We start from the raw sequence: 26,935 nt of genomic DNA, 5'->3' as shown, positions 1-26,935 counted from the left end.
GCGTGTGCCCCTTGAGTGACCTTTATGGGACTGCCGCACAAACCACCACATCTCCTTTCTTATCCTGAACCTTCGTCGCTTTTACCTCCACGCCGCTCTCCATGATACCCTCAACATCAGCTGCCCCCACGGTAATCTCCGTATTCTCTTCGTTTTCTTTTGGCTTGTCTTCTTCGTGTAATAACGCCGCCGCATGCTCCAAGATGTCAACCTCCACCGTCTCCCTGTCCTTCCGCCCCCGGAGCCGAATCACACTCAACTCGTAAGCAAAGATCACATCCTCCTCCCCGCCCCGAAACGAGCTAGTCTGCTCATCCCGCCGCTCCGCACCGAACTCCCCACCCACGCCCGCAAGCACCCCATCCGGCGCCACCGGCACGTCGCCCGATACGCCACCGCCCACCGTGCGCCTCGTCTCCCTCCGGACGCGCAGGCCCCGCGCGATCTTGAGACCGCTGATCATGTAGACCGGCACGCGCCGCCCGAGCACGCGCGCCTTCATCACGGCGCGGACGCGGGGCTCGTCCAGCCTCGCGCGCAGCCCCTTTTCGGCCGCGAGCGGATCCCCGCCGTCGTCGTCACGCAGGTACCGCGTCTCGAGCCGGTCGATCTGGTACTCCGCGGACACGTCCGCGTCGCGCCTCGCGTCGGCCCCGACGCCCACGGTTTGCAGGAAGTGCGCCCACAGGCCCGCGCGGACGGAGCGGCCTCGGCCCTGCGAGAGCTCGTGGTCGTGTTCTATCACGGTCTCCACCGCCGGGTTTGCCGACGCATGGGCTAAGGATGATAGCACCTTTGCGGGGCGGAGGGGTCGGCGATAATGTTTCCCAGCTGGATGGGGCCCGAGGGCTTGTAAGTGAAGTTGGGCGCTAGGGAGGTACGTTTTTATTTGGGCCATTTTACTATGTTCTCAGGGTGGTGAGGATGACGTTCCACTGTATGGAAACAAGGTCCTCTGCCCCCGTTCTAAGGCGTTCTCAGCTGCGTCAACCAGGGTAGCCGACGAGCACGTGATGCAAGCCGCGGTGGGCATACCTCTTTGGCCGCTGACATGCATGGTTACATGGACTTTCATTGGCGGGCCAGTGAGTTCAATCAGCCTATCGGACCTGCTTCAAAATGGCCGAATGCCTAAATTTCCCACAGGGCCATATCTGATAGGCTCCGAGTGGTTTCACAGAATGGACATAGTTACACCTGAGCTTTGACCTATTATTAGTGAACACAATAGGGCACTTGAGTCGCATTATTGGAGCAGGTATGGGTATCCCTATAGTTGGCAAGTACATCTACCGTCTACAAGCATCAACCATACCAGCCCAAAAGCCATCGTCCGATCTTGCCCCTTCAGTGAGGAAACTCAGAGGGTTCAGGTACAGACACCTGTTCCCCATATCCACCGACATCTTGGCAAACATGGAAACCATGCCTCTACGCGTCCAGAGCCGTTTGACTTCTGCGGGCAATGGCCGTTGATCTTGGGCGAGACCCAAAGTGGCACAGCTTAGCATCATCGCCGCTATCCCAGCCGCCACGGCCGTGGCCACCGAAGAGCCGGACTTGGCGACCTCGCCGTCTACATTACTCAGCCAGGCCGACGGCACGTTCGAGCCGAGCGTGCCGAAGACCGCCGGGCCGTGGGGGTCCGCGGGCGGGTTAGTGTCCGCAAAGGACCCGTTGGCGTTGGTCTGCCGGACGGAGATGACGGCGTCGTGGCTCGCCGGGAACATCTCCCGCCTGTTGCCGCCCGAATTGGAAGCAGCCGCGAAGAACAGGAGGTTATCGCGCTTGGCCAGCTCGGCCTCGCGAATGGCGATGCTGATCTCTGGTATCTCGGACTCGAAACCGAAAGACATGGATATTATATCCACGTCGCATACTTCCGTAGCCCATTTTATTGCCTTGCAACGTGGTTTGGTTAGTAGGCCGAGACTCCGCGAAGCCCCTAGATATGAGTCCATGTATGTATGTACTTACCTGGCAAATGGCCTGAGACGCTTCGTTGATGTATTCTCTATCCCGTGCAATCCTCGCGACGTAGATGTCGGCAGTGGGCGCCAGCTTCATCACCAGCGCGACAGTATGCGTCCCGTGGCCGTTTTCGTCCACCGGATCAGCCGACTCGCCGGCAAAATCTTTCCAGCCCTTCACCTGGCGGCTGCGCAAGGGGGTCTGGAAGAATGTCGAGTCCTCGTCGTAACCAGAATCCAGGACGGCAACTCGGACAGGCCGTACAGGTGTCTTATGAAGACTCAGCTTGACAGGGTCGCAAATAAGACCGCTCAGCTGTCCGATTCTCTCGATCCAATCGATCGCTGCCCAAACTACCTTGTCCTCCGCCACGGTGTTATGGGCTGGATTGCGTGGAACGTTGGGCAGCTGAGGACGTGCACAGCGAGGCTCGCTTGGGATCATGGGTTCAATCTGATTTAGGGCGTTTTCGAATCCCAGGAAGCCCACGAGACGATGGAGAGGTTCTACGAGCACGTCATATAGGATCTTTCTTCTTTCCTCCAGATCGTGCTTGAGATCATTCCAGCCCGACCCGGTCCTTTTTGACGCCTGATCAAATGTCTTACTCGCCAAGCATTTTTGCAGGGAAGATCTAAAGTCGGTATACTCAAAGTTGATCCATTGGCTCGAGTCTTGGACGGTTCGTGACGCCAGATCCCATTTTGCGTTGATGCTCGCCTCGGCGGTGTCAAACTCGGCCAGGTCGAATGCACGCCCACGCATGACTTCCAACAGTACCACGCAGAGGGCAATGATGCGTGGATATCTGAATATCACAGAGTAAGATTCGCAGTACTCTTGAAAGCCAGTGTCTGCTGTGTCGAAGGCGACAACAAAATATGGGTTCGAGGCATATAGGGATTCCCCTCGCGAGCTCTTGGACGCCGACTCGAAGAGGAAATGGATTGATTCGTTAGACCAACCACTGTTCATCCAGGGGGGAGTCGTAAAACTGCCAGAAGGAGCGTGCAACTATGTAACACAGGACCAACTTCATTTTGTTGGACAAGCGATAGGTCTCCAGGACACGCCTCAGTGGCACGCTGGGGTCAGAACCGATGCGCTGCTGGATCGGAATCCCCTCATAGAGCTGGTAGAGCTGGGAGTTCTGGACCTGTAGATTCAAACGCGACTCCAGTCGGATATTTACCAGATCACAGAGCGATCCCAACTCAAGAGGTCTTGAGAGTTCTCCGTCGCATACTTTGGTGGGATCGCCATGGGCATCACCATGGTATCGGACGTTCTTTTTACTCTTCCTGCTCAGGCAATATCAGCCACCAATCCCAGTTTGCGCAATAATCTCGGTATCGCCTACGTTTTGACACGCAGCTGTAGATCCTGCCAGTGGCCTCTGGCAGCTGGCCAAGACTGTATCAGCATGTCAAATCCAAAGCTGTCGCTCAGGCGGACTATGCCGGCTTTAAGTTTCAACCTAGCAGCATGCCTGCCGTACTTCCGACCGGACCGCTGGGTGTCGAGGCACGTGCAAGTAGCATGATCGCGCAAGACATTGTAAAGCATCGCATTCACTTCCCGCGGGTGCTCGTCGGGTGCGGCGTCGGTCGCTTGTCTGGCACGCCCGTCGTTCATGGCGGGCCGGTTCTGCGAGACGTTCGAGAAGCGCTCAAGCTGTTTGAACCATTCTTGCTTGATGAAATCGGGGCCATGCAGGAACTTGACGAGACCGACACAGGCGCGGCTTTCCGCTTGCTGGGCGTCGCGGCGCGTGACGGGTTGCACCAGATTGCGGAGTATTGACTGGCGCCCATATGCTGGCGGATTCGGCCACTATGTTGGTTGGGACATGCTTGTCAGTAGGCTAGTTCACAGGTTCATGCTACAGAAAGGGGTCGGCGGGGTCATGTTTTTACACAGCAGATGCGCTCTAGCTGGCGCATCAGCTTGAACGACCTCCTCTCGAGCTTTTCAGAGTGTGCTGCTTCTACCGACTCGATTGCCTTCTTTGCGATCCATAGTTCGGCAGCAAGACAGCCGGCCGTGGCCGACTTCTCCCTGAACCCAATGTCGGCAGCCAGCATGGACATTCTGCCAAGGGCGGCATGGGCGAAATCGAGGGGCTCCTTGTCGTCGGGAATAATGATTCCATTGTCGGGGTGTGGAGCCATATTGCGATGGACTGGGTTCGCTGTCTTGCTCGAGACATATGCCGATGGGAAACCATCAGGAATGTATTGGGAAAGTACTTTATTGCCAACAAGGCTGAGGAGAAGACGCATGCGATGGCAAGTCGGAGGGTAAATTGTTACAATTCCTCGATTTAGCCTAGTCTGACCATCTTCTTACGAGACAGGTTGCGCTCTGGCTTACCTTGCCGGCCATGCAACCTCTGACAGGCATGCCTGCCTTGCTTTTTAACACCGCCCAATTATTCATTCTCAGCCCTTCAGCTCACCACCAGCTCCCTCCTGTAGGTGAGAGGGCCGGCTTACTTCTTTCTCAGTTTCCGGCCTGGTTATGTATACATGTTACTGTTTAAGGCAGGCCATCCTCGGGACAGAGACAGCGCCCCCGAACCAGGGCCACAATGAGCTTGTCAACATTCGGAGCCGAATCCATTTCTATCTATGAGGCTGCTACGAAGTGTCGAGAGGCTTTTCTGCCATGTCTCGTGTTTGCCAACTTAATGAATCTGGAATGGGCTGAAAACAGACTGGCTGATTTCAATCTCTGGGCTAACGGAGTTGGTGCTTTTACGGGAAACCGCGCTTCCTTGGATGAAAGACTGAGCCGCGATCCCGATACACGGGGTATCATCGTACATGTTCTTGGCTTGCTTCACGGCTGCATTCAACAGTGCCAAAACTTAGGTATGAGAAACATCCCATGCCGACTGGCAACTGACAGAAAGGCTGACAATGATGGCTATTATCTGCAAAAGCGGAATCGTCTACGAGCGGATCGCCGGCACCAGCATCGTCCGGGGATCAGACCGGTGCCTTTTCTTCTCCAACGACATTATACCGGTCTTTTAGCCCCTTTTCGGATATATCGTCGGACTCAGAACCTACGGCTCGCTTAAATGACGACGCTGATGGCTCAACGGCTCTCGCCGCAGCGATGCGTGATGTTGAGCAACTGATTAACCAGTTGGCAAGGCTTTCTGTCGCCATCAGAAGCGCTGGGACTGCGTCAAGATTTCGCAAGGCTGATAAACTCTACAACCCTGACGACTACAGCGATCTACGAACGTATCTTGAGAATATCATCAAAGCCCGGCCTCCAGGGCTAAACGGGGGCAATCTTATCATCTCCAAGAGCGAGATTACACCATCGCAGAACCGTCTTGTCGAGGCAAATTTGCGCCGGAGGAATCGGTTCGTGTATGCCATGCGCCATGCGCGGAAGCTCGCCATGGCAGCCCCTGAGCTTCCTGAGAAGACCTCGCTTGTCTTGGAACCACCGGGCACCAATATTTCAAACACAGTACCTGTTTCGATCCCAAAGATGGAGATACCCGATGTTGGTAATATGGCACCTGCCTTCACCGAGACTAACGCGTCGTCCTTGGGCACCCTGCCACCCGTATTGCCTGCCAAGGCCCCGCCGTCCCGCGCCACCATGACACAAATCACATCGACGGCGGCCAAGGTGGCCTACCCGAAACCTCCAAGAGTCAAGATGGGTTTACACCAATTTAAGTGCCCTTGTTGTTGCCAAACTCTCCCGTTGCTATACCAGGAGCGTACTCAGTGGAAGTAAGATGTTGTTCTTTACCCAACTCCATGTCTGAATGCTAACGATATGATGCCAAGGAAACACCTTATGGATGACATCAGGCCATATACATGCATCCTTGACGACTGTCCGTCTCCCGAGACCCTGTATATGCTGCGTTCAGACTGGACCAGGCACATACAGAATGATCATAGAAAGTCGTGGCAGTGCTTACACTGCAGTACGCCTGGAACCGTCCCCCGCCTCTTCACTACCGTCGATGGCCTTACTGAACACATAAGAGCCTCTCATTCGGACGCAGTCTCGGAGGAGCATATCGCTGCCGCTATCAGCGCTGCTTTGCGGCCCGCTCCGTTTGGCATCAGCAGGTGCCCTCTGTGCGATGCCACGGGGACGTCCGATTCGGACGTGCTGTTTGATCACATCGCCGAACACGTCCATTCGTTTTCTCTTCAATCACTTCCCTGGCCGGATGATGTTCACTGCGGAGAATACTTTTTGCAGAATGGCTATTTTGACGATAACTCTGACAACGCCTCGCAGCAATACAACGTCTCAAGTTTTTCTGATAGAGACTCCGAAGGCCTCCCTTCACTGGGGGATATGTCTGATACTGCTGTCACTACCCTACAAATCAGCGAAGAAGAAGCATTTCCCGCTGGAGGGGGACTGGACACGGGAACGGACATGGAGCCGGGCACAGAACCGGACACAGAACTTCAGGATGATGTTGTATTTCAAGCGAGAACACTCTATGACTATGAAGCAACCGAGGAAGGCGAGTTGTCATTTCGCAAAGGGGATATGCTATCTATTACCAAGGCTGCATACAGGGATTGGTGGGAAGCTATCGACTCTGAGAAGCATACTGGTATCGTGCCCGACAACTACTTGGAGAAGATATATCATCTGTCTGCAGAGTCCGTGCATGCCGACATAATGAGAGATATTGAGCTATATGGGTCAAACAAGAATGCCGAACATCTGCTAAACTTGGTGGGACTTAGCGAATATACGGACGAGATGCTAGACGAGATGCGTGTGAGTACTTGTTCACTGTGTATACAGGCTAACCCCCACGGTCTAAGCTCACACATTCGATAGACAACTTACCGCAGCTTCAAGGACCTCGAGCCAAAGCTACTCAAAGCCCGGGGCCAGTGCGAGGGCCGACATCGTATGTTCGCCCTACCTAGCGAAGCTTTGATTATTCCAAGACTGACCCTGCAAAGGACTGTGGCAGAGTTTGCTGCAAAAGTGCGATCGAGCCGCCGAAGAGTACAAAGCTTCCCAAGCACAGAAACCTGGCACGGATGTCGCAGCGAGCAGCCAACTTACATCTTAGACTGAATTGAGTAGCCAATTAGTTTCCACACATCTATCCATATATCTATGAATAATTATCATATTGAATTTCAGGATGGCGAAGGGACGAAGTCTTCTCCCTTCGAGGAGTACGACAATGGCAAAATTCCATCGGTATCAAGAAGAACTGTCGCGGTCCTGGAGTGCAATACATCGCCACTTGGCCGTGATGAGCGATTTCGCTGTGGCCGCAGCCGACCAAGGCTCGAGCAAACAAAGGAACCGAAATCGACAACCCGGTACGACAAATGACCGTGACGCCCAACGGTATTCATACTCTTTACACTGGCGCAAATCGGCTAGCTCCCGGGAATCACCGAGGCAGAGATCATGGATAGGAGCACGTTACCAGGCGTATCTCGAACTTGCCAACGGAGCAGATAGAGGGGGCGGAATGATTCATGGCGTTTCTCTCAGGAGGAAGCGGTTCATGTGGATCGCGTGTTCCTTGACGGTGATGTTTTTCGGCTTGGTGGCACTGACATATTTTGCGCTCCACGTAGTCGACCGGGTGCGACTGCGCCTGCACCCGTGCTAGGGAGAATCCGAGAGATACGTTTGGACGCCTTGAAGGTGGGGTTTTCTTGTATACACATAGCGTGCAGGGCGTTCTTGACTCTGGAGTCTTTTATCTCGTTGCGACTTCTTCCTCGGGCTGCGAATGTGCCTCATTCGTAAGTAGCGAGCGACCTGAGCAATTTGAGCCAGAAGCAATAGGCAATTCGTTAGAAGGGGGTTCGGCCTGGAAGCCCACTTTATTGGTGTAAAAATAGGGGTGGTTTAGGGGACAATAGTGGATGCCGCGGGGTACAGCTTGGCTAAGGTGCGCTCTAGCCAGGCACCTACTACAAGTAACGTCAGCATCCGACGTTTCTGCTGGAGGATCGACAGGACCCATGCAGCTGCATCCAATAGTTTGAACCTCATGTCAACCTCTCTTCCAGTCTCCCCCTCTTTACATACCTAATACCCAAGATATTCTGCCTTCACTTCATGTTTTGATAGATTGCGCTGCTTCTCGGAATACTTGTTACTGAATCAAACTCGGGCGTGACCGCTGTTGTTCCAACCCGCACAACAACACCATGTCGTCGGGGTTGCAGCAATGGAGGCACGACGTCTCCCCTACCTGATCTTCCTCATTGCCGTTAGCACGCTGGGCTCCCTGCAGTTCGGTATTCACTTGGTACGACACAGATCTCTACCGTGCTAGCTATTACTTATTGCAGTTACCATTCGATGAAAGAAATTTCGACCAACTGACACTCTATTTACTTTTCTAGGCCGAGCTCAACGCACCCGAAGATGTCATCACCTGCCGAAAGAAGTCCATCTCGACCCGCGCCCTGCCGGACTGCATCCCCATGGACAACGCCGCCTTCGCCGCCGTCCAGAGCGTCTTCACCATCGGCGGCCTGGTCGGCTCCCTGGGCGCCGGCCCCGTCTCCTCGGCCAAGGGCCGCCTCTTCGCCATGCGCCTCACCAGCGCCTTCTTCGTCCTCGGCTCCGCGATCGAGACCCTCGCCTCCGCCGTCCCCGTCATCGCCGTCGGCCGCCTGCTCGCGGGCGTCGGCGCCGGCGCCGCCACGGTCATTGTGCCGTTGTACATTAGCGAGGTCGCGCCGCCCAAGGAGCGCGGCTTCTTTGGCGTCATGACGCAGATCAGCATCAATGTCGGAATTCTGCTCACGCAGACCCTCGGCTACTTCTTCAGCTACGGCTCGGCTTGGCGATGGGTTCTTGGCACTGGTGTCATTGTGGGAGCCGCTCACGCTTCGGGCCTCTTGGTGGTCCCCGAAAGTCCTGCGTGGATGGCCGCGAACGAGAATGTTACCAAGGCCAAGAAGATCTTGCAGCGTATCCGAGGGTCGGGCTATGATATCAACGAGGAGACTATTTCTTGGGGACCTGATGTGGCCGTCCCTGAAGAGGAGGCAGCTCTCCTAGATGGCGACAACGGAGTACTTGCCCCTCCTCCCACCGGCCGAAAGACTGCCGGCGAATCCGGTTCGCACAAGAGCTTCCTCGAGGTGATCCGCGACCCGCTCACGCGCCCGGCCATCATCGCCGTCGTGGGCATCATGCTGTCCCAGCAGCTCTGCGGCATCAACTCCATCATCATGTACTCGGTGTCCCTGCTCGCCGACCTGCTGCCCATCAGCTCCGCCCTGCTGACCATCCTGATCTCCGTCATCAACCTCGTCACCACCGTGGCCTGCTCCCCGCTGCCGGACAAGCTCGGCCGCAAGACGTGTCTGCTGCTGTCCATCATCGGCCAGGGCACGAGCGCGCTCTGCCTCGCGCTCTCCATCATGTTCGAGATCAAGATCCTGAGCGCCGTCCTGGTGCTGTGCTTCGTGGCCTCGTTCGCCGTCGGCCTGGGTCCCGTGCCGTTCATGATGGCCAGCGAGATGGTGGGGCAGGACGCCGTCGGGGCGGCGCAGAGCTGGGCTCTGGGCGCCAACTGGGTCGCGACCTTCCTGGTGGCGCAGTTCTTCCCGCTCATCAACAAGGCCCTGAACAGCGCGCTGGGGGCGCGGGGTGGGTCTACTTCATCTTCGCGGCGCTCGCGGGGTGCTGCGCGCTGTTTGTGTGGTGGCGGGTTCCCGAGACGAAGGGGAAGGCGAATGCGGATGAGGTCTGGGGTAGAACGCATCGGTTAGAATAGGCCACTTAGCAACTCAGTGGGCGTCATCATCATTATTATTAGCAGCTACATACGACTCAATCAAGTTTGACGACCAGGCTGTCTTCGTAATCTGAAGTTCTTTATCATCTGGTCAACCTGTACGAGACCTGCTCGGACTCCATCGACAACATGTAGAGTCTCATATGCCCATCGCTCGCCATTTCTTTCAGTGGCAGCGCTTCGAATGGTGGCTTCCAACCCAGCCATGCCAGCGCAGCCCATGACGATACACGACACCCCCTTGTCCAACAACCGCAACGTAGCTTCCTGGATCTTCGTGGTGATGACAGCTGGATCTACTCCGTGGTGAAAGTCGGAGGCATTGAGGCCAGTCGACTCGACACCGGCAAAGGTGCTGCCGGGCCCCAAGCTGTGAGCGCCACGGAGGTACTGCGCGACACCGCTGCTCAGGTGCTCCTCCCAGAACTTGCCCGTCGTGACGATGCCCCACCTCTCGCCGCGGGCGCGGCTAGTGAGAGACATGGCGCTGAGGATGCTGGCCTCGAAGATGCCCGTCACGGCCACTTTGGGAAGTGGCGCTCGATCGAGCTCACCAACGGGTGGACGCTGAAGCAGGCCACGAGGATGCCGTCGTACGCGGGTGGCTCAGAACCGTCCTTCAAGAAGGTGTCCCAGACGGTTTTGAAGCTGGCATCAATGTCCTCTCCGTTGTTGATACTGGCGGGCGAGGCGGCTGGGGCGGTGTAGGTGTCGACTTGGGTTGTCTAATGAAAATGGTTAGATGAGACTCTGAAGAAGAAGGAGAAAGGAAGTTATGCTGGACTGCCCAGGTTTACAAATAACCAAACAAAATGAAAATTGGCAATAAAAAGAAGAAAAGGCAAAACCCATCATATGCCATGGCTGAAGGCAGGCACGAGGTATGAAGTGAAAATAGGAAAAGGGGGCGGAAGATGACTTACAGGCGACAGGCCTACCGACTTGATGACCGGGTTCAGGCCATCGGTCATGGACTGGGAGGAGTTCGGATTCAGGACGAGAATCCGGGCGTGTTCGTTTCGGATTACTTGGATAGACATTTCTTGGGCCTTTCAGGTCTATTTGATGGAAATTGTATGCTGGGTGGATTGAAGCCAGTTGCTGCTCATGCGTATGCGTTTGCTAGAGTTGTCTGCTGTGATCACTTGATCTCGTGCTTGAAGTTCGGCGGGGGTTATGTACTTCCAATACTCTTGGCTCGACAGTGTTTTCTAGTCAAAATTGGCACTGTCAACCCTCGCAACTTCCTGATGAAGCGCAAATTCTCGGCAAGCTACAGCCACGGTTATCATGAGAAGTTTTTCAAACGCAAATGCCCTGATACAGGTTTCCAACTGTTTGTTTAACTTTTTTGTCCTATCCCAATCTACTCTGCTCTGCTCTGGCTAATCTGGTGTTCGAAAGATGGGAGTTGAGCGACGATACACCCCTCACAGTGCTTCCATCACTGTAATACTCTGATGCAGCAACCCGATGTGCTCATGATTGTGTTCCTACTTGCATATACCAATGCTGCCCGGGTCAGGAAATTTACGGCTTCAAGATGGCCCAAATGCTTCCAACCAGAAGTTTGTGATTCCTAGGTGTGCAGCATCATCTCGAAGCGAGCAAGCTGGCTGGATGACATCCTAGAAGGGATCTGACAGATTTTTCAGGGGAATAGCATGGCGCCAAAAGCATTAAGTAGCACAGTGAATTCAGATATCGACCTTAATTGGGCGCCGCCAAACCTCGTCCCGTAGCCCACCAACCATGGCGGCATTCACCATCTGGCATTTCGCCAGTTGCGGCGAGGAGCTGAAGAGAGATGCTCCAAAAGCCCATACTACCTTGAAAAGGTTCCAGAACCCTCCGCCTTCTGAGATTGTCTGCTCATACGCACGCTGAACCGCATCGAACGGCACCCACTCCTGCCCATACCCCTCGTGTACGTGCCCGAACACATGCAGGGCCGGCCGGACGCGCCACACCTCCCGCAGCAAGCCCTCGCAGCCGAGCCGCCCGTTGAGGTCGAGGTGCCCCCGCGGCGGGCCGTGCGTCACGAGGATGTCGGTACCGTCCGGGACTTCGCGGTTCCAGGCCCCCTTGCCGTCCGCGCGCGCGTACTGGAACGCCCAGTTCCCGTTGCGCGGCGACCACGGGCTCCCGTACACCTGGAGCCGCCTCCACCCGTGGCGTCCCTTCATGCTGATGCAGGTACTACGATCGCGGATGTACTGGACATCGCCCCAGTCGATCTGGAGCCGCCCCTGGTCGCGCAGCCGCCGACGAAGGGCCCGGCCGTCGAGGTCGTTGGGGGCTAGCTTGGTGGGGTGGTTGTAGTCGCAGTCGGGGTCGAGCAGGATATCGTGGTTGCCCGCGATGACGATCTTGTACCGGTGCGGTTGCTCGCGCAGCCAAGCGACGGCGGCTTGGAGCTCGGCGAGCGAGCCGGATTGGGTCAGGTCGCCGGCGTGGATGAGGATGTCGGCGTCAGGGATCGGGATCTGGTTGTTGTGGGTGTCGGAAATGCAGACGACGGATACGGGGTCCTGCTTCTGCTCCTCCCCCTCCGCCCCGTTCAGGTGAAAACGCCGCAGAGTAGCCGCTGCTGCTCTCAGAGAGCGGAGACGGAGGCGATGGCATGAATAGAGCCCGTCGGCGAGGAGGAGGCAGGGGCCGCGCATCATGATGAGCTCCCAGGCCGAAGGGTCCGACCGGTGAAGCAGGGACTCGAACTCTGACATTTTTTTCTCTCGGCTCGGGGGAGGGTCAGTGGGTAAGTAGGTAAGGCGGTAAAGGATTTGGTGGTCGATTTCTGGAGTGAATAGTAATTAATAAGTACACAGCGATGACTGTTATCTTCGGTCTTGTCTTGATGTTATGAATCTGAGTTTCGATCTGGACTATCGTGGCCACAACTGGTAAGAAATAGGCAGCAGTTTTTCGCGCCCAGTAAACCACTCAAAAATTTTGGTATCATTCGCAATTTCGCAACTGCTTGGGAACATAGAGTTCGTTTTCACCTGGTCGCGCCTCTTTTTGGTATCTGGAGACTGTCACGCAACCATGTTGGCAACAAAGTTCGATATGTCGGCGGTTGTACCAAACTCCTTTCCTCTCCATGCGGACCTGTGTAAGTACCAACTTACACATTTGCCCGAAGTTGATGAACATTCAAATAGTATTACATCGCAATGTTCATACCTTCAAGCCTTGTGTTAAGGACTTGCTTGTAGCCAGGCCAACTCGTGACATCCGCCAGATAGGCACTGGCAACCTGCCACCTCTGCGCCATAATCGCCAGCAACTCCACGACGTCCTGAATCCACGCGGCCGCTTCGCTGTTCTCGTCCTCGAGTACGAGCCACTCGCATTCCCCAGCGACCTGGTACAGGCAGTGGCAGATGAGCGGGCTGGTGCTGCACTCAACATCGTCCTCTGCTCCTTCTTCATCTGCCTCCGATGCCTCTTCTTCGTCCGGCCGTTGCACCGCCGCCACCGTCAGTATAAGCTGCAGCTGCCGCCTCGCAATGCCAGCCACCTCGCGCGCCGCATCGTAGATGCCGCCGAGCGCCAGCTGCTGCAGCTCCGTCTCCTCGGCCGAGCGCGTGCACCCCTCCCAGCGCTCGTTGCACGCGTACAGATCGTACAGGATGATGCGAGCCGAGAACGCCACCGCCATGGCCGCCGAGGCTGGTCCTTGTCCTACTTCCCCACCTCCCTGGCCTGCTACTCCAGCTACCCCAGCGCCAAGGACCCCGGGATCGCCGGAAACGCCTTGGCGGCAGCTGCTGCCACACAAGTGCCGGGTAAAGGCAGCGATAGCGTGGTGCAGCTGACGGGCTTCGCGGATGTGGAAACTGAACTCCCCGGATTCCTTTTCTCCAGAAGAAGAAGAAGTAGTAGCAGATGAATTCGCCACGATGGGCTGTTGGAGTGGTCGTCTCTTGGCCAGGTCCTCGCGGTGTCGTAAGACGAGCCCGAGGAGGTGGGCTGATTGGCACAGGTTCGCGAAGGATCCACCGGTATTGCTCGTCGTCGACGACGACGACGACGCTTCTGACGTTGATGGGCTCGACGACATGACGAACAGGGCCTCGTTCACCCCGATCGCGCCCAGATCCCACGCGGCGTCGGGGGCGGGGGAGCAGTTCCCCCGGATGGGGTTCAGGGGCTGCTAGGGGCATGCCATGGATGCCTTGATGGGCTAGTCTGTGAAAATACAGCCAGGTTTGTGTTCAGTAAGTACTTCTTCATATTGTTTGTCCTCCCTCGCATATTTGATCTTATGTAAGTTGGTAGTAAGAAGATGAATGTGATTTTATTAACAAATATGTAAACATTACGTACCGGTCCAGGATAACCACTGCCCACCAGGCCCTCCGCTCCTCCTCACGCCCGGTCCAGGTCACGGGGCTGTGGAACATTTGGGGGCAGTGCTCCCGGTCGTGGAAGCCCATCATGATGCCCATGCGCGCGGCATGGCCGGCGCTGAGATAGGCCGCCGGGTAGATACCGTGGGCGAGCTCATAGGCGGCCATCAGGATGGTCGCCTGGAGCAGAGCGAGGGATGGGAGGCATCTTGTCTCGACCTTCACCAGGCTCTCCTTAGCGGACAGATACAGCGGGCACGTAGCCGCGGCCGGTTGCTGTTGGTCAGGGGTAGCGGGAGGTCTTGTTGTGATCAGGCGCATGCATACCAGCAATAGCGCAAACCTGGGGTCTGTTCTCTGGTTCTGCTGTTGCGTAAGAGTCCGGTACAGCTGCTTATTGCTGAGGATGGGCAGCCAGCGGTGGACAGTGGCAAAATATCGATCGACTATATCCTCACTTACGTCCGGCACCTCACCACCTACACTATCCCATAGCTCGTCCAGCAGCAGCGAGCTAGACGAAGCACGTTGGAGGGAGACGGTAGACGATGATGGCAGGCGCGGCACGCTATTCTCAGGATCGAGAAAGTACAGCGCGGGGATGACAATGACGTTGGTCTCCTCCCGCAAGCCCGCCTGCGAAGATAGAGCCGTTGCCGAGCCTCCATCACCATCGCCGCCCGTTCGCGACGGTCTAAAAATAGTAGCGGCAGTAGCAGTGGCCCCTGAGTTGTGATCGTCGGACGACGTTTTGTACGCCCGTGCAGGGTACGAGCAGTCTTTGTCAAGACGGATACACTTTTATCAAGACCAGAGCGTAAGTTGGCGTTTTCACTTGGCACATTTTCCCTATTCGCAGGAACCACACAACTTTTTGGAATAAGAAGACGTCCTTACAAGGGAGCAGGATGGCACCTCCTTGGTACATCTTCGCTTCAGTCGTCTGATAAAAAGATTCGATGAGCGAGCGGGTACGGACGGGTTTCACCGAGGCCGATTCATGACTAAAGCACGTAGCCGCCGCGCCGCAACGTACCTGCAAGCATGGCAAGCGAAGCGAGCCTTTTTATCGGACGACTTTCTCATTGCTCCCTTTTTTGCACCAAAAAGGTCGTCTAACAAACAGATGCCAAGGCAGTCTGACAAGACAAAATGTTGTGGTTGTGTTTCACGTGTGAGGCTTTCTGGAATTTGAAAGACTTGGTAGGATCTATCAGGCAGTTCCTGGCGACGAGTTTGCCCTTTTAACCAGAAACAAAGCGAGAAACAAGTGAAGTTCCAGGTTGAGTAATCGGACTTCAGTCAAGCCAGCGCAGTTTGTTTCATCGAAATGGAAAAATATCAGCAGCGTTGGGCGCAGGTTTGCTATTTGTGTTTCTGCTGATGAGTAAGCCCTCAGGTCTGGCAGCATGGGATGGGATGGGACGGTGCTTCGAGGATGTGCGCAAGGAGAATGCCGCTCATTGTCCGCTGGCTGGCCCGCTCGCTGCGCTGGTGTGTTGTCAGCTGCAACTGTCCGCTCTGACAGCTTGGCCTCACCAGAAAGTCAGAAAGTCTGAACTCTGGGCCCCTCCGAACATGCATGCCCTGGGCCACCAGTCTCTGCGTATCAGCAGCCAGCACCCACGGTATCAGTGTATCACGGCTATCAGACCATCTTTTTTGCATGCAGCTAAAACCCCGCACGAACTGCACTCGGATGTCTGTAACTTGGCATCTTGGGGAAAAGCTGAGATCGCATTGGCCTGTTCATGGGTTTGGGCTTTTCTGGTTCTAACCCCTCGTGTCTGTCGCCCCCTTGGGTTGGCGGTCCTGCATGCCTGCATGCATACTTTATGGCGACACATTCCACATTCCCATGGCACCCCCGAGAATTGTCCAGCCCGTTGTGTTTGTCAGAGAAATACGGGAATAATGTCGTGGACTCGTCGTAGCAGATGTAAGCCGCGCGTTATTCCCTCTCTTGCTCGTGGCCAAGGTGATGCCACTTGATCGTGACGCCGGAAAGACGAATAGGCAAATACGTACGGAGTTTGTTTTTCCCCTTCGTTGACCTTTCGAAAGCTCTCGCGTATTCTTTCGTCCTTATCTACCGCGGCACCGGCCCCTTAGCCTAGCCTCGTCTAGTGCGGCGACAAAAGAAAGTTAAGTTGAACAATTTCAGGAAATTTCGTGGGCGTCACGTCAGTGGTTTATCCAAGCCCCCCAAAGCTGAAGCTGGGACACAAATCTAACGGGCGCCGTTTATGTCCTTTCTCTTCTTCTTTCCCTGACCGTCCCCTACCGTCCTAAACCTAAGCAAACCAGCCGGGCCAGTAGCGTGGGAAGCTATCGAAAGGCTTGCCCCATTGGGCCTGGAGCGTTCTATGATCGAAGGTTGCGGGCTTGCAGCCAATGCCAAAAGTCAGCCAAGGGGTAAATGAGGGGGGCAGTGAGGGAACCGGGAGGAAGCTCGGGGAGGAGACTTTTGCTTCAGAGCGTCAGGTAAGGTAATACAAACATAATGGACACCCAATGGGAGGCCATCGTACGGTCCTATTACCCCCCACCGGTGAGCTCCATTGCTTTATCATTAATAAAGAATTGCCCATCTCCCCAACAATGCCTGCTAGGGATTCCCTTCCCCCGCCGCGCCTAGGGGCCAGCCGCCAATGGGCCTGGCCTCGCAGATTTCGGGGCGATACGGCAGAGGGGTATGGGAAGGGCGCAGCGTTACGATCGTACCACATCACCAGCATCAAACTCAATTGCTGTCGCGGCGTCGAAACGTCCCTCGACCGAACTTCGACCAGCTCTGTCTACGACGAAGCGGGCAACACCGTCTGCATCTGATCTAGCGGGGTAGAGAGACGGGGAGAGACAAGGGAAAGAAAGCGATGCCAAGTAGTAAAGTACCACTACCACTAGTGCTATATAACTGGAAGATAGAGCCGGTCCCAACTCTGCCCGGCTGCCAGCTAGCCTGACTCTTCTAGACTAGAGGTTGCTGCGAACCTGAACTGAACCATCACCTACTGTCCAGCACTGGTCCAGTCCCAGTCCACACAGCACGCTACGCACGCTACTGGCCGCATGCACACACATGCCTTGGCCCGCTTGGACGAACTTGGACATCGCTGCTACCATCGCTCTGTTATCAAAAACTGCCGCACCGTTGGGTAGCCACACATTTCCGTCTCAACCACACCAAAGGTCGTAGGGAGAACGTTATTTTGGAAACGGATATCATAGGTTGCTCTTGGGACAGCTAGCCGAAGCCAGGCCTTGAATGCGACAGGCCTGTCTGCATTAGTCTCGCAGCGCTGGGCCTGCCAGTTTGGCTGATCAATAGATAAAAAAAGCCAACACCTCCCGCGACGTCCTTCCCTGCCTCCTTTATTTTGCTCGATCGATTCTCCATTGCCGGTTGTCGTCTGTCAATAGTGTCCTGCCCTTGAGTCGTCGCTCCGTCACACTAGACAAATAAAACAACACCCATTGCCTGCCATCCAACCGTCCCAGCCCACCCATCCCGCAATATCACTATCAGTCCGCCGGGCGACTGGTTGCCTTGAGTGTATACTTACAGCACATCATCTCTTGGGTAACCCGAGAAACAAGAATCCATCCATTCTGCACACCACATCCCCATCCCACACAACAAAAAATTACAACACACTCACATACACACGCACACGCATACTCAAGGCTTGCATCATAATCTCCTTACTGGTACCCGAATCGACCTTATTTTGTCGGTGTGGAGATCTACATCAAAATCGTGATTGCGGCCGCGTCACCTCCTGCTACCACCCTCTGCCACGTGCGGGCACGAGTTGCTGCCCTCTGAAACTGGCCCATATCCGGATGCCCACCAGCCAGTACCGCCCAATACCCAATAGGGGATCGACAGGGCAGAGCAATCAACGCGCGACTTGTTCTAGCCTACTTCCACCAGTCGAAATAGAGAGTTAGCTGGTTAGGGAGACGGAAGGAATAAGTGGGAGACCAAGAGGAAGACCAGATCGAATCGCACAACAAAGTACTTAACCCAAGGACCTTTCAGCCCGCCCCCGTCACACACACAGCATAGGCACACACACAGAGGCCAGGCCACACATTTACACACACACCACGCATACAGCATTAGACGTACCCCCAGGGCTATCACGTCACCGCCGAGAGCTGGACAACTTATTATTCTCTTACTTATTATTATCGTCCGCTCCTCCTCTTCGCGAGAAATAAGACGTGCCGGAAATCTACCTCCTACCTACCTTTTTCCCCCAAAAGTACCCTTTGTCGTTTCATGACATACATCCATCCCAACTGCTACTCCTTCCACTGCTACTACTACCACCTCTTACCACTACCAAGACAACAAGACACATTCCTGCCCTCAGCCACATACCAGTCCATTACCACCGGCATATAACGACGAACCACATCTCCTCCGATGCGCTCGCCAATAGTACTTTTAGGACCACACAGCAGACTAGAGTATCTTGTAACTACAACCACAGCTACTACTACTCAACAACAAATAACAACCAACTCTTCTTCCTCAACTACTACCACAACATCAACAACGTCACCGCATAACATCCTCAGCCACCATGTATAGCGGCACGCTTGAATCGCACCTGGGCCACGCCGCCCAGCAGCAACAAAGCCAGCACCACGGCGACTTCGTCCTGCAGAAGTACCTCCTCCTGCAGAACCAGCACGACGAGCTGCAGCAGCACATGCACGAGCTGTGCCCGCTCTACACGACCGCCAACGCGTCCTCGACGGCCGTGACCTCGCCCTCGTCCTCGCCGACCCGGATGCTGAACCCGCGCTCCTCGAACTCGTCCATCAGCAGCGCCAGCAGCACCGGCTCCCTGTCCCCGCCTCGCTCGCGCCAGCACCGCCGCCGGTCCTCCATCCCTCCCGCCAGCCACAGCAACAGCACCAGCAGCGGCGTGTGCGGGGTCTACTCCCAATTGGCCCCCGTCCTCGACGAGGAGGTCATGCATGAGATGGCGGCGGACGAGCAGATGCTCTGCGACGTCAACGAGGGCATCAAGCGCGCCCTCACCGAGCTCCTCAACTGCGACAAGGTGCGCCAGGACCGCGCGATGCGGTCCTGGGTGCAGACCCGCCTGATGGACACGGAGCGCGAGCTGCGCACGGGGCGGCGCCGGAGGAGCAACGGCGGGCCCGTCGACTATTGAACTTTGCCTTACTACATAAGTTCCTTATTATTGAAAGATGATCACTTTCCATCTTTCTTCCAAGGCTTTTTATTGGAGAGTCTCCATTTCCTGCTTTAGGACCCCGCGCGTGCGTGGGGAGTGGGAAAAAAATTGGACAGAGATGATCTGCATCACACACAGACGCAGGCAGAAGAAAAAAAGTGGTTGGCTGGTTTTGATGACGACGAACCATTCCACTCGGCCTGTCCGGTGACATAATTAATCAGGAGAGGGAACAGGGCATCTCACGATGCTTTCCTTCACCGCGCGTACCTTTCAACAATGGTTGGTCACGAACCTACCACGGACACTTTAGGGAAACAAGACTGCATGTGGCAGCAATGGATGGGACAGGAAGAGAAAAAAAATTATTATGGGTTAGGCCTTCATCTCCAGGGCTTTTCTTGATAGCGCATGCATAGCGCAACGGCGGCATTTACGGGAGAAGGCTGGCGACGATCTTTTGGCTGGCCCCGGTTGGTGTTTATTCGCGCCTCCTGGAACGGAGGAGCATCTATCTGCCGATCGCGCTTCTTTGGGAGCGCAACATGATGGGGGTGATTGGCGGTTTATTTGGCGTGGCGTTTCAACGGGCGCTTGCTTGATGGGCTAGCACGCAGCAGCAGCATCATTCGGGAATGATTCTTTTTATTTTGTCATCTTCAACAACAGCATTTTCATGATTTGTTGGTATTTTCACATACCCAACTTTTGGGAGGGCAGAGCAAAAGCATAGAGCGGGCGAGAGAAGTGGAAGATGAAGACACTGGATGGCGACACCACCGCCCGCAGCCGCATGGGAGATAGGCCATGGGCACGATGATACCACAACAACATACTTAATATCTACCAAAATACCAATTGACGAAGATTCAATGTCCATTCTGTCTGTACCTGGCTGATCATCGTGATATCCACCATCTGAATATTATTGATTGTATCCATCCGATATGCTCTACTTAGTCAGTTTCTCTAGATGATCGGCGACTAGTTCGTGATGGTGCCGGAACATTATTCAACTAGAACAGGGCCAAACTTGCCAAATCCAGCTCTGCGCCACAAAGGACTCCTGGACATTATCGCCACCATCTGGTATTTCTGTGGATGTCGGCCGGTGCCGAGTTGCCATACACTTGGATCCCGATGGTGTTTTTTGTTTTCGCCTTGCCTTGCCAGGATGCCTGAACGGACCTTCAGCTCCCAAGCCACACACGCCAAGTACCACATAAGCGCAACGGGCACACTAATACAAAACGACATCATGCTGTGCTACTATGCTTAGATCGCCTTGAAGCCTGATTCCTTGGCCCAGCTGGGGAAATCGATCATGGGGGCGGGCTTTTTTGCTTCGCTGTTGACGTAGGTTTCGGAAAGTTAAGCTGTGAAAGCCAAGGAATATTTTTAGATCGAGATCATATCCATGTGTCTATCAATGTCCCCAGAAAACAAGTCGGTCACTTTTCTTATTTTTTAGCCCTTCAACGATTATGTTTCAGAAGATTTACAGTTGAGACAGACGTTGCGTTCAGGCCTGAGTCCCTTTCAGGGACCGACACGTCTATCTTCTTGGGAACGAGACATTGATGATGTCAGTTGGTAAGCGTGATGTGCCACGAACGACCAAGAACCCCCGATCCCAAAGGAATGGGTTGCATAGCCTCCTTCCTTGAGGTGTTGATGATGGATGCTTTGTTGGATTTTTCTGGTATCGAGATCACTGATGAATGCAGACGGTACCTTGCCGCCTTGCCGCTTGCTGGGTTCCTCCTGCAAGTTGTACGAGTTGTGGCTGGTGGGGAGTGACGGAAGCGCTGGGGATGATCTTTGGATACGTGACAGTCCAACCCTGTACGCTTTACTCGATGCACCGAACATCGCCACCGACCGTTCCTGAAAACCTAACACCGTATCCCGTTGCATCATTGCCTTGGGGTGAGAAAATGCAACGCAAGCACGTTCTAGTTCTATTCTACAACTGATCACTGCATGCGCGCATTGTCACGAGACGGACACGGCAGTCCTTTGTCGGGACGTTGGTGGTACACATGTACTTGCATTGCCTACCTGCAGATCATATAACGCCACCACCATAACCCGGAGCACTGGCTCCAGCATATGTATGCAGGTTAGGGTGTCATTCCGGGTATTGTTGAAATCACAATCGACCAATCCGAAGCGATTGCAACTGAATTGCGCAATTCTTGAGAAATGAATGACAAGACTGACTGCCAGCCAGCGATCGAGAGCAGAACCCGATGCAACCGGAATGAAAGTGCCGCTCGATGCCTTCATTCAAACGATACCAACATAACATGCCTGTATCTTCTTCCTCTTGGCTGCATACGTGTCTGGCCCCCGATCCCCCTTCTGATCTCACCAGCTTATCTTCTCCTCCAATCGCAGGTAAGGCGCCATCGCGCGCATCGCAACAAGTCTGTACACCTAGACGCGGACATAGGCGTCCGGCGTGGGGTCACACACTTTGGATTCTCTGTCTGGCCCTTTCCTTCCTTCCCGTACGTATGACTGTCGATCATCATCTCGGAATGCATGCATGAATGGCAGAATGAACGGTTGTTGCGCTTCGGAGGAGCCAGTGCTTCAGCCACCAAGACCACAAGCCCTGTAAGGCGTTGGTCGCAAGCATCCTTCTTAGTATGATATCATCTGTGATAGCTTCACCCCCTACGACCGTGCATCTTGACAGAGGGTTCGGTCGTTTCGCTTTCAAGGGGGAGGGATATGGGACCTGCCAACAGCGAACCAACCGACAGACCGATCCATCCCCATCAAGTTGGCATGTCTTACAAGCCTGCCGCTACTGGGTGCCATGTCATCGGTTTCGGGGTCAAGTGACCATCCATTCAAGGGGAAAAAAAGAACTAGCCTTGCCTCGTTGTCTCTAGGTATTCTCCCCATTTCCAAATAGCGCTTCAGCCCTATTGACATCCGGAGTTCCCCGGACAACAAGGAAAGATTATTGTAAGGGTTGGCGATAAGCTCTAGTAGACCGTCAAGATGCTAAACTTCACAACGTGGTTCTGTTGCCCGGTTGGGGACAGTGGTATGAAGCAGTCGGCTAGAGTACTGACCTGATGCCGTGACATAATTTCAACATGCCGTTGAAGGAGCTGGCGTGTGTTATCGAAGCCTGCTTGGCCAATTCTGTTGTACAGCAACGGCTATCATTAACCACTATGGTAGGAAGACGATTTGGCAGGTGAAGTTTTGGATGTAATGTTTTCATTTCTAACGCTCTAGGCATAGTAGTATAGATGTTTTGGTGGTATTCGTAAGTATATGTAGTATCTCCCGTGGCATATATGCTATTCACAGCAGAAGATTGGTCTCTCCCAACCAGTATAACATCGGTACAATCAAGTGTTTTCTTCTTCTCCTATATTCCTTTTTGTCCTACATTTACGGGGGCATGCCGCCCATGTCCAACATATGTCCCATCTTCTCGATCTGTATTTCGGTTTGTCATTAGTGAAAGGCAATTATCGATTGTTGCGTAGAAGAAGCTCACCTTTGTCCGTAGATAGCCCTCAACCTCCTGACTCCGGAACCCCTCCCCCTTCTTCCCCTTCCAGCTAAGTGGCACCATAGCCACCCGCTCCACGACGCGGACCTCGCGGTTCGGCCCCTCGACGGCGCGGATCTTGTCCGGGTTGTTCGTGAGCAGGCGCACCTGGTCCTGGCCGAGGTCGCGCAGCATCGCCGTCGCGAGGCCGTACGACCGCGCGTCGGCCGGGTGCCGCAGCAGCAGGTTCGCCTCGACCGTGTCGCTGCCCAGGTCCTGCAGGTTGTACGCCTTCAGCTTCTCGCCCAGCCCGATGCCGCGGCCCTCCTGCCGCAGGTAGATGATGATGCCGCCGTGCTGCGCCTGCGCCGGCAGCGACATCAGCCGCGCCGCCTCGTCTAGCTGCTCGCCGCAGTCGCACCGCGCCGACCACGCCGTCTCGCCCGTGTAGCACTCCGAGTGTATGCGGACCAGCGGCGCCGAGTGTGGTTGTTGCGGTTGCTGTGACTGTGACGTCTCCTCTCCCTTCGTTGTCTGTTCTACTCCTCCTCCTTCTACTGCCGGATGCGACGAACTGCTACTACCACCACCCGACAACGCCATGCCGCTCTGCGTCCGGCCGGGGAACAGGCGCCCCGTGTAGGCGCCGCGCACCATGCGGTCCATCTCGGTCTCGCCTTCGCGGGGCGCGTCGAGCGAGCGGGAGCGGATGTGGGGGCCGAAGACGATGGCGAGGTGCTCCTTGGCGTCGACGTTGTTGGTGTAGAGGTGCAGGAACATCTCGGTGCCCGCGACGGTCGGGATGCGGGCGCGCACGACGCACTGGACCTCGGGCAGCGTCTCGAGCAGGCGCGGCCGCTTCTTGCCGCAGCTCTCGCCCCGGGCCGAGTCGACGGGCACGCCCCGCGGCGGCGCCTGCTCCGAGGTGGGAGTCGCGATGCCCGGGGTCGAGGGGGGGCGTGAATTGGGGCGACAGGAGCGAGGGGGCGGCGGTTGCTCGTTGCTCGGGGTCGTGGCGCCGGTCGTTGTCGCGTGCGTGGAGGGCGCGGATGTCGGCGCGCGGGCGCTCTGGGGATTGGCAGTTTCGGCCAATGACGAGATGTTGAGCAGGTCGCTCCTCAGCTTGTGATCGCCTTCATGGTCCGAGACTACCGGCTGTGTCTTCGGCGAGTAGAAGGAGGGCAACTGTTCGGTCGGCGTGGCCACGTGTTGTTCTCGATGTTGTCCCTGCTGCCCAGCCTGGCCAGCGTCCTTCCCTGAATCCATTGGTCCTTCAATGGCTGTAGAATGCGCATGCGACAAGGTCTCCTTCTTGCAATGGCCGAAGTGAGGGTTATGGGCAATGGGGTGATTTTGTTGGAAGTTCCGGATGGCGGCGGGCATTCGGCTTCGGGAATGGCGGGGTTCTTCTTTCTGGGGGAGAGTCTGGTAGTGGGGTGGGTGACAGACAGACTGGCCTGGATCTAATGATGTACCTCTCTCGCTTCTAGGGAATTGGCTTGAGTCGGTTATGAATGTATGTAGGTAGGTGATCTAATTGAAATGAGAAGATAGTAATGATAATGATCGAAAAGAGAACATATGTACACAGCCAAAGGGGACTTCACATAGGAGAAATACTGTTTATACTGGTCATGGAAGGGAGAGGAAGATTCGTTCCAGCGATTGATGACCCTCCAACCTTAGCCTCTTTCCGCTTGGCCTAGTCTCGCTTCAGGGACCCTTCATGCCTCCAATTCACTGTCGGGGGCCCGTTTTATCCCATTTTACGGGCGATTGATCAATCATTAGCTCATCACGCATGTCAGTATAGCGCCGACATTAGTCAGCTTACACATGCTGAGACGCGGCCAGTCCATCCGTCGAGGAGAATTGGTATTGCCAATTTCTATCAATTGATGTCTATTTCTTGGTCTTGGTCTTGTTCTGTTTCTAGAGTAAGTAGGTATCTGTTTGAATAACAAGCTGTCGGTATTACCGATGGGATGGATGACTTGGCTGGAACGGTGACTGCCTCGTCGCAAGGTACTAAACTCGGACGATCATGTCTGCCAGCCTATTTCTGATCACCAAGTGACTGTTTGACCCGGCAAACTGTAAACCCCTTTTATTTCTTCGAGGCCAGAATAGCCGCCACCTTCTTGACGTTCTCGGCGTCGGACAGATCGATAGGCTCCTGCCCGCGGCCCATCTGCTGGATCTGCACCACCGCCGAGCCCACGCGGGCCCACGCATCGTCCTCGCCCATGGCGTACTTCATGATGCCCGACACCTTGCCCGAGAGCAGCTTGTTGGCCAGGTCCGGCTCCTGGCACGCGGCGCGCCCGATGCCGAGGCCGTCAATGCCCGTCTTTAGCACCGCGACCATGCCGGCCGCCGTCTTGAGCCCGCCCGTCGTGTAGATCTTGGTCGTCTTGACGCGCTTCGCGATCTGCTCCGAGAACTCGACAAAGTACGCCTCGCGCGCCCGCGTGCTCTCGCGCCGGTACATCTGCCCCACGGCCTCGTACGTGCCGCCGCTCGTCTCGACGTAGTCGAACCCGGCCTTCTCCAGGGCCTCGCAGAGTAGGGTCGCCTCGTCGGACGTGAACCCGCGCTCCTGGAACTCGACCGAGTTGATCTTGATGCCCAGCACGAAGTCCTTGGAGACCTTCTCCTTGATGGCCGCCGTCACTTCGAGGATGATCCGCATGCGGTTCTCGAGGCTGCCGCCGTACTCGTCCGTCCGGCGGTTGCTCGTCAGGCTCAGGAACTGCGCGAGCAGGTACCCGTGCGCGCCGTGCAGCTGGATGCCGTCAAACCCCGCCTTTTCGAGGAACTCGGCCGCGTGCGCGAACGCGCGCACGATTTCCTTGATGTCGTCGTGCGTCGCGGCGCGCGGGACGCCGAACGTCTTGCCCATGGCGGGCGCGACCAGCTGCACGTCGCTCGCGCTGATGGGGGTCATGGTGACCGTGGTCTGGCGGCCCGCGTGCCCGACCTGCGCGACCATGAGGCTGCCGTGCTCCTTGCCCGCCGCGGCGAGCTGCTGGAACATCTCGAAGCGGGGGCCGGAGAAGGGGGCGTCGGCGGGGATGATGGGGTTGCCCGGCGACTCGAGGTGCTCGTGGTCGATCATGACGTTGCCCGTCACCAGCTGGCCCCAGCCGCCCGCGGCCCAGCGCCGGTACAGCGTCACCAGCTCCGGCAGGGGATGCCGCTGGCCTCGCGGTCCGTCTCCGAGTAGGTGGACAGACGCTCGCTCATGGCGGCGTTCACTGTCGGTAAGGAGCTCGCATCAGTACATTGTTTCCCTAGATAGATGCATGATATACGGAAGATATACCACGCATAGAGCATGGGTCTTCAAATATCATTAGGGAGTGAGTTTAGTTGGTACTAACTCAGAGGGTTCGGGGCGACCCGGCCGGAGAAAGGGAACTTGATCGGCTGCCTCAGCGGCGCCAGGTCCGTAGGCTCCGACTCGAACCGAGGCGGCTCGACTGTCTGTTCGGGAGACATGATGTGCAGATTAAGATCTTGTTTCTTTGGTGATGGTAATGTAGTATCGTTTATCCACGTAGAATGGGAACCGTACACACCGACTCTTCAAAAAGGCGAGTTCAGCTGTCGAATGTCCAGAGTAATATACGCAAGTAGCCGGATACTCAGCTGAACACTCGATGCAATATGGATTTGTCAGAGCTGAGCTTTATAGCAATCAAATCGGAACAACAGACACACCGCGGAGGGACTAAGCCCATCGCGATTATTTATATCTCACACATCCACTCGGACCGTTTCGTTAACAAACCGCCCCCATCTATCTGCTGGTGAGCAGCATGCATATCTGCTCCATTAATCGCCAGGAACAGAAGCAGGCAGATAGAGACCTCCGGGCTGCCGTGCCGGGGGCGCCTTTGGTAGCCAACCACGCTTTTACCACAGTACCTAACATACGACTGTAGCGCGACCCCATATCGCGGCCGGCGACTTCCCAAAATAGAAAAGGTCCCCTCAACCAGGACACACATGGCCTTCCTCCACGCGTACAGAATGGTAGGTATATCCCAAAGAATCATGCATTGTTACTTAG

At 55.5% G+C, this 26,935-nt stretch overlaps 10 protein-coding genes across 10 annotated transcripts; 3 read left to right on the top strand and 7 right to left on the bottom strand.

Annotated features, from left to right (window-relative positions):
* Positions 1–22: 22 nt before the first annotated feature.
* Positions 23–4,142, bottom strand: PG997_011642 (subtilisin-like protein; the record flags this gene model as incomplete). Its single annotated transcript, XM_066815957.1, has 6 exons — positions 23–793; positions 1,536–1,901; positions 1,978–2,901; positions 3,002–3,272; positions 3,332–3,804; positions 3,888–4,142. 6 exons carry the CDS (start codon positions 4,140–4,142, stop codon positions 23–25), a joined length of 3,060 nt encoding a protein of 1,019 aa, XP_066665247.1.
* A 419-nt stretch (positions 4,143–4,561) lies between these two features.
* PG997_011641 (uncharacterized protein) lies at positions 4,562–7,057 on the top strand (the record flags this gene model as incomplete). Its single annotated transcript, XM_066815956.1, has 5 exons — positions 4,562–4,844; positions 4,916–5,732; positions 5,934–6,753; positions 6,817–6,889; positions 6,945–7,057. 5 exons carry the CDS (start codon positions 4,562–4,564, stop codon positions 7,055–7,057), a joined length of 2,106 nt encoding a protein of 701 aa, XP_066665246.1.
* A 1,125-nt stretch (positions 7,058–8,182) lies between these two features.
* PG997_011640 (uncharacterized protein) lies at positions 8,183–9,617 on the top strand (the record flags this gene model as incomplete). Its single annotated transcript, XM_066815955.1, has 2 exons — positions 8,183–8,263; positions 8,361–9,617. Coding segments are annotated over 2 exons (1,338 nt in total), but the record flags the coding sequence as incomplete, so codon positions are not given.
* A 188-nt stretch (positions 9,618–9,805) lies between these two features.
* Positions 9,806–10,249, bottom strand: PG997_011639 (uncharacterized protein; the record flags this gene model as incomplete). Its single annotated transcript, XM_066815954.1, has 1 exon — positions 9,806–10,249. One exon carries the CDS (start codon positions 10,247–10,249, stop codon positions 9,806–9,808), a length of 444 nt encoding a protein of 147 aa, XP_066665244.1.
* Positions 10,250–10,281: 32 nt separating this feature from the next.
* PG997_011638 (uncharacterized protein) lies at positions 10,282–10,806 on the bottom strand (the record flags this gene model as incomplete). Its single annotated transcript, XM_066815953.1, has 2 exons — positions 10,282–10,491; positions 10,690–10,806. 2 exons carry the CDS (start codon positions 10,804–10,806, stop codon positions 10,282–10,284), a joined length of 327 nt encoding a protein of 108 aa, XP_066665243.1.
* Positions 10,807–11,463: 657 nt separating this feature from the next.
* PG997_011637 (Metallo-dependent phosphatase-like protein) lies at positions 11,464–12,492 on the bottom strand (the record flags this gene model as incomplete). Its single annotated transcript, XM_066815952.1, has 1 exon — positions 11,464–12,492. One exon carries the CDS (start codon positions 12,490–12,492, stop codon positions 11,464–11,466), a length of 1,029 nt encoding a protein of 342 aa, XP_066665242.1.
* Positions 12,493–12,932: 440 nt separating this feature from the next.
* On the bottom strand, positions 12,933–15,167 carry PG997_011636 (uncharacterized protein; the record flags this gene model as incomplete). The annotated part of the gene is made up of 3 exons (XM_066815951.1): positions 12,933–13,922; positions 14,095–14,846; positions 15,158–15,167. The coding sequence occupies 3 exons, from the start codon at positions 15,165–15,167 to the stop codon at positions 12,933–12,935; spliced, it is 1,752 nt and encodes a 583-aa protein (XP_066665241.1).
* Positions 15,168–18,716: 3,549 nt separating this feature from the next.
* Positions 18,717–19,316, top strand: PG997_011635 (uncharacterized protein; the record flags this gene model as incomplete). The annotated part of the gene is made up of 1 exon (XM_066815950.1): positions 18,717–19,316. One exon carries the CDS (start codon positions 18,717–18,719, stop codon positions 19,314–19,316), a length of 600 nt encoding a protein of 199 aa, XP_066665240.1.
* A 3,441-nt stretch (positions 19,317–22,757) lies between these two features.
* Positions 22,758–24,243, bottom strand: PG997_011634 (GTP cyclohydrolase II; the record flags this gene model as incomplete). The annotated part of the gene is made up of 2 exons (XM_066815949.1): positions 22,758–22,805; positions 22,867–24,243. 2 exons carry the CDS (start codon positions 24,241–24,243, stop codon positions 22,758–22,760), a joined length of 1,425 nt encoding a protein of 474 aa, XP_066665239.1.
* A 724-nt stretch (positions 24,244–24,967) lies between these two features.
* On the bottom strand, positions 24,968–26,361 carry PG997_011633 (uncharacterized protein; the record flags this gene model as incomplete). The annotated part of the gene is made up of 2 exons (XM_066815948.1): positions 24,968–26,117; positions 26,240–26,361. The coding sequence occupies 2 exons, from the start codon at positions 26,359–26,361 to the stop codon at positions 24,968–24,970; spliced, it is 1,272 nt and encodes a 423-aa protein (XP_066665238.1).
* Positions 26,362–26,935: the final 574 nt, after the last annotated feature.

The sequence above is a fragment of the Apiospora hydei genome, assembly GCF_038363865.1.
Source record: "Apiospora hydei strain CBS 114990 chromosome Unknown utg000008l_segment0_segment0, whole genome shotgun sequence".
Lineage (NCBI taxonomy): Eukaryota > Fungi > Ascomycota > Sordariomycetes > Amphisphaeriales > Apiosporaceae > Apiospora > Apiospora hydei.
Note: the sequence above shows the minus strand (reverse complement) of the source record. Positions and strands in the feature narration are given on the sequence as shown.